The following is a 9,715-nucleotide window of genomic DNA, read 5'->3' on the forward strand; positions in this document are numbered from 1 at the left end:
GGGGTCGGAGATTTAGACACGACTGAGCAGCTGAACAACAACCAGGGCCCTGGAGGACCCAGGATGGAAGTGAGGGGCCTTCCACCCAGGACACTGCACACCCACTTCCTGCCCCACGGGAGAGGCCAAGACTCGGGTGGGATTCAAAAGTTCTTTATTTCTGGCACGAGGCGGACAGCTGGGGCTGGGGCCACTCTCTTTCCCTGAGGTCCCAGGACTACAAGTAGACAGGTCCTGCTGTGTGGGATTAAAAACACCCGGCCCTGCCCCCCAGCGCCCTTGGCAACCCTACTGCTCCAGGGGGCAAGGCTACACGTCGTCCTCAGATACCAGGCAGTAGAAGTCCGTGCGGGCACTGTAGTTTCGGGAGCCAAGGTCTGACACATCCACTTCACTGCCTCGGCCCTCTCCAAGCGAGACCGCACTTGCATGTGGTAGAGCTGGCGGCTCCCCAAAGACAGGCCCTCGTACACCTGGGGAGGGGCACCGCCAGGCCTGAGGCTGGGCTGCACACTGCCTGCCTTCTGCCAGGTCACTCCCTGCTGCCCCTGCTGCATGGTGGCACTTGTGATTCCCAGGCAGGCCCTGGGCCCAACCACCTCTATGGAAAGAGGCAATGGGAGGTGCTGGAAGTTAAAGCCATCCATGGCTGCAGGGCATGGTCCCCACCACCTGGGCCCCTTTGGGGGCTCCATCACCTTATGCAGCCTCCCTCCAACTCAGGCTGAGCTTCTTGGGGTCAGGGGTGGGGCTGGTGGACATACCCAGGTCCCCCTCGGGGTCGGGGTCCAGCTCAGGGTCCAAGGTCCGACCCTCTGGGAGCCGACCTCGCACAATCAGCATGGGGTCCTTGTCGTCCTGCAGCCGGGTCTGGGGGTCTCCCTCCATCGATCTGTACTGCACCTTCCGTGGCAGCGCCAACCGTAGCTCTTTCCAAAAATCGGAGGAAGGCGTCTGGAGGCAAGGTGGAGCAGTTAACGGTGTGTGAACACGTGAATGGGGTTTGGAGGAGTGGTGCCAACATATAAAGACCCTGGCCTCCTCGGCCCCAAAAAGCCCACTCCTCTGGGCAGCTGACCACGGAGCCTCCACTCACGGAGTCCCGACCACAGCACCCCGTGCCCCCCTGCCCCTCCGCACCACAGAGCCGGGCTTCCAGAGCAGCAGGGTCACCAGGTGGCGGTGCTGGCGCAGCAAGCGCAGCGCAGGGTGCGCGGGGTCGCGCCGCTGGCCCTCGAAGGTGATGAAGATGGGTCTGCGCGTGAGCTCCAGCAGCCGGCACAGGCCCTCCCTGCGAGGGCGGCACTGTCAGAGCAGGCGCGGCTGAGGCCCACCCAGCCCAGCGCGGGACCCACCGGAAGCTGTGACTGCACCAGGCCCGGCCCAGGAAGGCATCCGACAACACCACCACAAGTCGCCGGCAGCGGCTCAGGTTCACCAGGAGGTCTGCCGACGGCTCTGCGGGACCCGGGCATCAGCGGGGGCAGCACAGACTGGGCCCTGGAGGGGCGGGGCCCTGGGAGGGGCGGAGGACGCGACGGGGCGGGGCCATGGGAGGGGCGGGGCCTTGGAAGGCGGGATCTGTGACCCAGCGGGGGCGGGGCCCAAGTGGAAAGGGGCGGGGCGCCGGTACCCGCACGCGGCAGGAGGTCGCGGTCGTCCAGAAAGAGTTTGTAGCCACGATGCCGCTCCAGCTGCGGCTTCAGGATGAAGTTCACGAACTTCCGGTCCTCAGGGCTGTCGCTGTAGGAGATGTAGGCGTCGTAGAGCTTCCCGTCTGCGGACAGCGGCGGGTCAGCGCGGCCGCTTTCCCGGCCTGCACCAGCCACCTTCAGGGTCCCCTAAACTCCCCCCGGTGCCAGGAAAGCCAGGCAAGCCCCCCAGAGGAGACTCAGCAGATCCCGGCTCAAGCACCGCCTGGATTCGTCCTCAGCACAGGATTCCAGGTGGAGGCCTGGAACCAGGGTACCGTGACCCCCTTCTGCCCGCCCCGTGCCGTCCTGGGCTGCACAGGGACACCCCTCTTCCTGTACTGAGCACTCGCCAGAGCCCTCCAGGGACAGATGCCTCCTCACCCCCACCTGCAGAGCTGAGCCGAGGGAGGCCCCCTTCCCCCACGTCCGGGCCCCACGCACCGTTCATCTCCACCTCCCCATACTTGTCTTGGTACCAGAGCAGCACATTGAGCCGACACTTCACGTACAGCAGCGCCACCAGGAGCAGGGCCAACAGGACCAGGAGTGAGGCCAGCACCGCGGCCACATGTCCAGCCAGGCCTGGGGACAGAGCCGCTGTCTGAGCCACCCCAGCACCCTCCGAGCCTAAAGTCTCCCCAGGGCTCCCTTCTACCTTGTACCCCAGTGCACCCCCTCACCAGCTCTCCAAAGAGTGAAGGAAGAGGAGCTGATGTTCTGGATGGAGCAGGTGAAGGTCCCGAAGTCCTCAGCTCCGGTCAGGTTGATTCCCAGGACACTGGACACAAGCACCTCTGACCAGTTGGCCTTGACCCTGGGGAGACCAGGCCCTGCCCCCTCACCTGGGGCCCAAGAGCATCACTGGATGCCCCGGAGCCCCAGCTGACTGGGACTCACCCAAAGAGGTTGCAGATTTGGGCTTCCTGGCAGTCCTTAGACTGTAAGCTAAGAGAAACAGCCAGAACATGAAGAGGATATGGATCTCTTTTGGGACAGTCACCCTGATCCTGGGTCCGGGTCCTGGAGTTACTCAGATCCCAGGCTTGGCCCAGCAGTCAATGAGCAAATTCAGGCCGTAGCACTCTGCTGGCACCCATGGCCCTGGGTGGTCTACAAGGTGAGTGTCTAGAGGGGCCATCTGTCCCTGTAGTCACTGACTTAGTGTGCATCCAGAGTGTCACTCTGTCCCTGTCATGTCTGGCCAGTCGCTCCCCAGCCCATGTCCAGGTGATTACAGACCAGAGTGCAGGTCAGAGAGGCCACTGGCTGTGGGTATATCCAGCATGTCCCCTGACCCTGGACACCTCTTCTCTTACCAGGCGTCCTCATGGAGGTCATAGATGCTTCCATTGCTCAGCAGCAGCCCATCTTTCAGCCACTGTACTGAGGGCAGGGGGCAGTGGGGTCCCGAGACCACCAAGGCTGTGCAATTCAGTGTGACCATGCTGCCCAGGGCAGGCCCCAGGACCTGGTTTCCAGACGGGGACAGGAAGTCAGGGGCCTTGTCGCAGGCTCCTGCAGAAAGAGGACCCAATGGGTTACCTGTGCCTGTGATGCCAGCCTCCCACTGTGCACAGATGGTCGGTGGGCCAGGAAAAAACCACGGAGGCCAGCGGCACATGCTGCTCGGTAACCACACCATGTCCATCCACAAGTCCTGGGGGACAGGGCCTGGCCCTTGGCACGTCTCCTCCCAACAGCAGCTGGTTCTTACGTGTTCTGCCTGCCCTGGATGTGGCTGCCCTGTCCTCAGAGAGGATTTCAGTGTGGAAGGCAGTGGCCAGAGTCATGGCTGAGGTGACCCCACCCCCACCCCAGCCCAGCAGGACCCACCCAGCTGCCTATGTGCCCAGGACTGGAGCCAGCACACATTTTCTGTGTGCACCCGTGGCCCACTCTGTGACGTTGAGGCCCTGACCCCTCAGCTGGACAGTGGTGACTTGGGAGACTGGTAGAAAGTTGGGGTTCCAGGACCCTCTACGCATAGCCACGGGCAAGCATTCTCACCTCCCTTAGACCTGAACTTCCTTGTCCACCCAAGCCGGCCGTCAAAGAAGAAAGCCATCATCTTGGCAGTGAGGTCTCCCAGTAGCCCACATCTACCCACCCAATCCCCAATAGCCCCCCATCGGTGCCCACTCCCAGTATCCCTGGGCTTTACCGACCCCCCCACGAGCAGGAGAGGAGGAGGGCCCATTTTAACCACACTGCAGCGTGGAGCCAGCCTGGGGCAGGAGGTGGAGTGGAGCCCATGCCCACCCCTCTCTGACCGTCTACCTGCCATGGTCTGGCTGGGGCCTCCTCGAGGCAGGCTGGACACTGGTGCCACCTCCAGCGCCACGGGGCTCCTTGGTCGAGCAGACTGATTCCCCAAGGGCTGAGCAAGATTCACTCTCTGTCCTTGTGGCCGGTCAGTCAGGGCACCAGGACGGGTCAGAGGCTGCCGCCATCCCCAGGAGCAAGTTAAACAAGAACAGGATGAGTTAACGTGTAACTCTGGCCTCGGAAGCACTGCCTCTGCCCCAGCTGTCTTGCGGAAGCTGCAGAGCACCGGGCATGGCCTGGACTGAACTTCGTCTGCCCCAGGGACACCCAACGGCCCAGGATGGGCAGCACCTCTGGCACCCTTCCTGAGCCCAGGAGCTGGCCTGGTTCCCAGGTCCTCTGGGACAAGGCCGCCCCATACAGACAGGGGCTGTGTACGGCCGTACTCAGCCTGTACTGAGGCTCCAAGGGGCTGGGGGTTGTGAGTGCCTGGCGGCCTGACTCGGCCTCACTCCCAGCCTGGATGCAGCATGCACACAAGAACAAAACACTCAAGGCCAAGGTGTCAAGGCAGGAGGGGACGCGGGGCTCAGGCTGGTCTCGGGGGCAGCCTTCCTTCCAGGTCCTGTGTGGGCGCCCCCACCCATTTGTCATCTTCAGACCACAGACTTTCGTCCACATTGTCCATCGGTTCTGCGAGGGAAACCCCCACCGACCCACAGGTGACCTTTCTCTCCCACGCAGGGTGGGACCTCTGCCCGCCAGACAGGCAGCAGCTACACACACACACCTCTTGACACAAAAAGCTCTCAGTGACCTGGGCTGCGAGGCAGGGCAGTGAAGCCCGAGCTTCAGAGCCTTTGAGGACAGCCTCCTGGCTCCCGGGCCTCAGGTACCTGCTCCCTGGTGCCAGGCAGGTTCTCACTGAGCACCCAGTCCTCTCCCTCCTCCCTGTGAGTGGACGCACTGGGGCCTCGGCTCCTTCAGGCCCCTCCCCGCTCGCGGGCCTGTGAGGCTTTGTGGGGATGAGTTCCCCCAACTCCTTTTGCACGGGGGGGCACCCAACGTGGACCCAGGGTCAGCTGGAGCCCCTGCCTTGGCTGGGCTGGGACTTCCTCACAAACAGGTGAAGCACAGGTTCCCTCCCAGCAGGCGGGGGCAGAGGGTCCTGCCAGGAGCCATCTGGAGTGGAGGCCGGCCGGGGAGGTCCCTGAAGCAGAAGAACTGTGGGGGCCTGGGCAGCTCGCACCCCCGACCCAGACCAGCAGGTCCAGGGCAACGCCAGCCGTGGCCCCTTGGCCTCCACACGCTCACACACCTCTGACCCCTGGAAAGTCAACCTAGGAGGCTCCTGGAAGTTAAGGCCAAACCACATGGCCAGGTGACAGGTATCCCCCTGCACACCATGCCCAGTAACCCCCCTACAACCCTCCCTCTCCTCTGCACACTCTCTGTGTGGTACACCCACCCCCTGCACATGCACAGACTCCCCACACCTCTGACACTATGGTGGTCCGCATACCTGGCACACAGCACACACTTGCAAAGTTCCCCAGGGCACACCACCAAGAGCACCTGTGTACACCCCACACCACACACACCGCTCCTCACACCCACCCTCGGCCTCCCATCACCCCTCACCCTCTCACAGGCACACTTGCCCCAGGCACACACGTGCACACACAAGCTGCATGCTCTGCAGGCCTCCCCTCACAGGCCTGATTTTGAGGGCAGGCCTCAGGCGGGGAAAGGCATCTGAGGACAGCGACGCAGGCTCACACTAAGCAGGAAAGGCATGAAGTCACCTGGTTCCAGCTCTTTCCTCCTGAGGAGGGGATGCCTGTCACTGAGGTCATTGACGCGAGCTGGGATGCAATCGCTTTGCTCAGCTGGGCCCCCAGCCCAGTCTAAAGCGGCACAGCGGCCCCGGATGCATCGCCAAGCACTGCGGGACCTGGCTCTTGTTTGTGTGTTTTAATCAGAAGTTTCCCCGTAGCTTCCTGGCTTTGCAGTCACATCCTCTCCTAAACCTAAACCCCACCCAGGCTCCCCTCCTCCCCGGCGGGCTGGCGGGCAGTTGGTGGTTCTCCCCGCCAGCCCCGCCTGCCCCAGTCTTCCTGTAACTCTGAGTCAAGCGGCTCCTTCCTCTGGGGCCCGCCCCAGTCCACTGTGGCCCCAGCCTTCCCTTCTCAGGCTAGGTCTAGAAGGCCAGGGCCCATGGTGATATGTGGGGGTCCTGGCCAGCAGACCCCCCAATCAGGGCTGTCCCGCACACCAACGAGGAGCTGGGCAGCATGGCCCTGTGGTCCCGGCACCTGGAGAGGGCGAGCATCTCACCCCAGCGAGCATCTCAGACCTCGCCAATGATGGAACCTTGAGGAGGGCTCTCCAGCCCCCGCCCTGGCCACCTCCAAGGTGTAGCCCCCAAACGGTGAGCAGTTACAAGGGGCTTGGGTTATCACGTTTACCTTAGCCCCCTTTTCTACATAAGGAAGCAGTCAGGAGGCCTCAGTGAGGCTCCCAGATCTGAGCCCAGGTCGGGGGCAGCCTGAGGTCACCACAGATTCCTCTGCACCCTCACCCTAGACTGACCTGGCACTCTCGGCCCAGCACTGGTGGCTGATGGCCCTGCTCATGGAAATCAGGCAGGGTCCTTTGTGGCCCGGTCCCTGCTCTCAGCGATGGGGCAGGGCCTTCCCCTGGAGCATTCTCATCCTACATCCTTAATCTGACCTTTTCCAAGGCGCCCTGCTCAAACACCCCCACCCCGTGGCCCTCAGGGCCTTTGGATGATGGTGCATCTTGGGCTCAGGTCCCATAGACCCTGCCTGCGCGCCTTCCCCATTGAGCCGCAGCTCCTCCAGGGTGTCCCGGTGGGCCCTGAGGCTGAGTGAGCAACATAAGCACCTGATGGACAGGTTAATGGCCGCCGGCGGTCAGCGACCTGCCCAGAAGCACCCAGGCGGAGGCAAAGAGCTAGGTAGTCCCCGGTGTCCCCACCAGACTTGCTGCCTCCCAGAGCTCCTGTCAGGTTGCCTGCCGCCCCACAAGCCCTCCGGCGTCACCGCCTCACACCCGCGACTGGGCGGCCCGCCGCCTCCGCTCACGGCCGGCGTCCCCGCCGCGTCCCCTAGGCCCCTTCCCCAGAGGGAAAAGAAACCCCCGCCGCGCCACAGGCGCTCCAGAGAACAGCCCGCGGAGCCGGAGCCCGCCCCCTGCACCGCCCACCGCGCTCGGCCGCGCGCCCCGCCGTTCCTAGAAAGCCCGGCCTCGCGCGGGCGCTCCGCCTCCCCCGGGCTCCACGTCCGCCCGGAGGCCCGGCCCGCGCCCGCTCCCCGACTCCACGCTCTGCCGTCTGCCCGGCTGCTTGGCACCCAGAGGGTCTGAGCGACCCCGTCATCTGAGACAGGCGGCCCTCTGCGCCTGGCGCGTGCTTCCTCCCCGGACGTCTCTCCCGAAGGAAAGAACCCGCCCAAAGGGCTGCGGCCTAGCCAGCCGAGAGGCCCCTGCTGCACCCCGCGCCCCCACACCGCACTCCCCGCCTTCCGGAGGGTGGGCCGGCCTCAGTACCCTGCCCTCCGGCTGCGGCGAGAGGGGCGAGGCGGGGCGCGTGCGGTTGGAGGGCGCGGAGGGCGGGCTCGCGGGGCCGCGCGGCGGGAGGTAGCTCCGCCCGGAGACAGGTGCGCGGCGGCGCCAGCAGGCTTCCCGGCCGGCGGCTCCCTGGGAGGCCTCAGGCCTGGGCTCCACTCTAGGGCGGAGGCGGGCCCCGCTCGCCGTGGCGCTCCTTTTCCCTTTTCTGGCCAAGGGCCGCGGGCGGGGCGGGGAAAGCTGCCCTCGCCCCCGCAAGCCCTAGGGGCCAGGACTGAGGTAAGCTCCGGCCACGGGCGCAGCGGGCCCGGCCCCGAGTCGGTTCCTGCGGAACCGCACCCGTCACAGCCCAGAGGCTCCGCGGTCGAAGAGGCGCCTCGGCTCCCCCAGGCTCCAGGCTCGGTCCTGGTTCCTGGGAGCCGAAAACCGCCACGCACTTCCGCCGACAGGAGCAGCGATCTCCACTCACCTGCGGCCCAGACTCGAGGCTCGCGGGGCCGCGAGGGCGGAGCGGCTCACCTGGGCCAGGTGCGCGGCGACAGCCCCAGCGACGGTGGCAGGTGCGGCCCCGCCCAGCGGCCGGGGCGAGGGCGGACCCGTGTCTCGCTTTGCGCCCGCAGGCTGGTTGGTGCTCAAAAATGTCCTGCGCTCAGCCCTGTGGAGCCGCGGCCGCCTGGCCTGGAAGCAGAGGCCAAACCGGCCCAACCAACCCGGACAGTCTTGGTGCCCCAGGGACTTCTTGGAAATTCCGCCGCCCCCAGGGGCACCGCGGCAGTTCGGCCCCTCCGCCCAAGCTCTTCCTCTTCCTCCAGGAAGCCCGCCTTGACTCCTGCCCCTAATAGGTGCAGGCACTCCTCATTTTTCCGTGGAAGCCCACGGAAAACCAGAGGAGAGCGGGAGGTTACTGCATTCCAGGCCTTTCCCCATCTGGACCTCAGTTTCCCAGCTAACGCTGTTGTTCAGTCGCTAAGTCAGGTCCCACTCTTTTCTGCCTCATGGAATGCAACATAAGTCAGGCTCCCCTGTCCTCCACCATCTCCCAGAATTTGTTCAAATACCTGTCCATTGAGTTGGTGACGCTATCTAACCATGTCATCATCTGCTGCCTTCTTCTCCTTTTGCCTTCAGTCTTTCCCAGCATCAGAGTCTTTTCCAATGAGTCAGCTCTTCGCATCAAGTGGCCCAAGTATTGAATTTTCAGCTTCAGCAACAGTCCTTCCAACGAATATTTAGGGTTAATTTCCTTTAGGATTGACTGGTGTGACCACCTTGCAGTCCAAGGGACTCTCAAGAGTCTTCTCCAGAACCACAATTTGAAAGCATCACTTCCTCAGTGCACAGTCTTCTGTATGGTCCAATTCACATCTGTACATGACTACTGGAAAAACCATTGCTTTGACTGTGTGGACCTTTATGGGCAAAGTAATGTCTCTGCTTTTTAATACTCCGTTCTAGGTTTACCATAGCTTTCCTTCCACGGAACAAGCATCTTTTAATTCCATGGCTGCAGTCACCGTCCACAGTGATTTTGGAGCCCCAGAAAATAAAATCTGCCACGGTTTCCACTTTTTTCTCTTCTATTTGCCATGAAGTGATGGGACTGGATACCATTCAGTTCTTTGAATGTTGAGTTTCAAGTCAGCTTTTTCACTCTCCTTTCACCCTCATCAAAAGGCTCTTTAGTTCCTCTTTGCTTTCTGCCATTTAAGTGGTATCATCTGCATGTCTGAGGTTGCTTTTTTCTCCCGGCAATCTTGATTCCAGCCTGGCATTCTGCATGATGGACTCTGCATAGAAGTTAAATAAGCAGGGTGACAATATACAGCCTTGATATAATCCTTTCCCAATTTTGAACCAGTCAGTTGTATGTCTGGTTCTAACTGTTGCTTTTTGACCTACATACAGATTTCTCAGGAGGCAGGTACAGTGGTCTGGTGCTTCCATCTCATTAATAATTTTCCAGTTTGTTGTGATCCACACAGTCAAAGGTTTTAGCGTAGTCAGTGAAGCAGAAGTAGATGTTTTTCTGGAAGGCCCTTGCTTTCTTGATGACCCAACAAATGGCAATTTGATCTCTGGTTCCTCTGTTTCTTCAAAACCCAGCTTGTACATCTGGCAGTTCTCAGTCCACGTACTGCTGAAGTCTAGCTTGAAGGATCTTTAGCATA

The 9,715-nt window shown here is 62.2% G+C and overlaps 1 protein-coding gene across 3 annotated transcripts; it reads right to left on the minus strand.

The window, feature by feature from the left end:
• Window positions 1-137: 137 nt before the first annotated feature.
• On the minus strand, window positions 138-8,159 carry SIGIRR (single Ig and TIR domain containing). Of its 3 annotated transcripts, none has more exons than XM_061160187.1 (10): window positions 8,017-8,159; window positions 3,972-4,134; window positions 3,011-3,209; window positions 2,375-2,508; window positions 2,136-2,276; window positions 1,634-1,777; window positions 1,356-1,458; window positions 1,141-1,291; window positions 765-954; window positions 138-473 (listed from the first exon to the last, which is right to left on the minus strand). In XM_061160187.1, the coding sequence occupies exons 2-10, from the start codon at window positions 3,976-3,978 to the stop codon at window positions 310-312; spliced, it is 1,233 nt and encodes a 410-aa protein (XP_061016170.1). In that variant the 5' UTR covers window positions 3,979-4,134; window positions 8,017-8,159; the 3' UTR covers window positions 138-309. The 3 variants fall into 3 exon arrangements, with proteins under 3 accessions (XP_061016170.1, XP_061016180.1, XP_061016159.1); XM_061160197.1 differs by having other exon boundaries at window positions 3,976-4,134; window positions 8,017-8,132; XM_061160176.1 differs by lacking the exon at window positions 8,017-8,159 and adding an exon at window positions 5,765-5,962.
• Window positions 8,160-9,715: the final 1,556 nt, after the last annotated feature.

Source organism: Dama dama, chromosome 2 (assembly GCF_033118175.1).
Source record: "Dama dama isolate Ldn47 chromosome 2, ASM3311817v1, whole genome shotgun sequence".
NCBI classification, from domain to species: Eukaryota; Metazoa; Chordata; class Mammalia; order Artiodactyla; family Cervidae; genus Dama; species Dama dama.

Coding starts and splice junctions, on each gene's coding strand:
- SIGIRR (XM_061160176.1), bottom strand. CDS start 5,815: ATGACCTCAGTGACAGGCATCCCCTCCTCAGGAGGAAAGAGCTGGAAC. Junction 3,210..3,971: donor CCCCAGCCAGACCATGGCAG/GTAGACGGTCAG, acceptor CTCTTTCTGCAG/GAGCCTGCGACAAGGCCCCT. Junction 474..764: donor CGACCCCGAGGGGGACCTGG/GTATGTCCACCA, acceptor GCCCCTCCCCAG/GTGTACGAGGGCCTGTCTTT.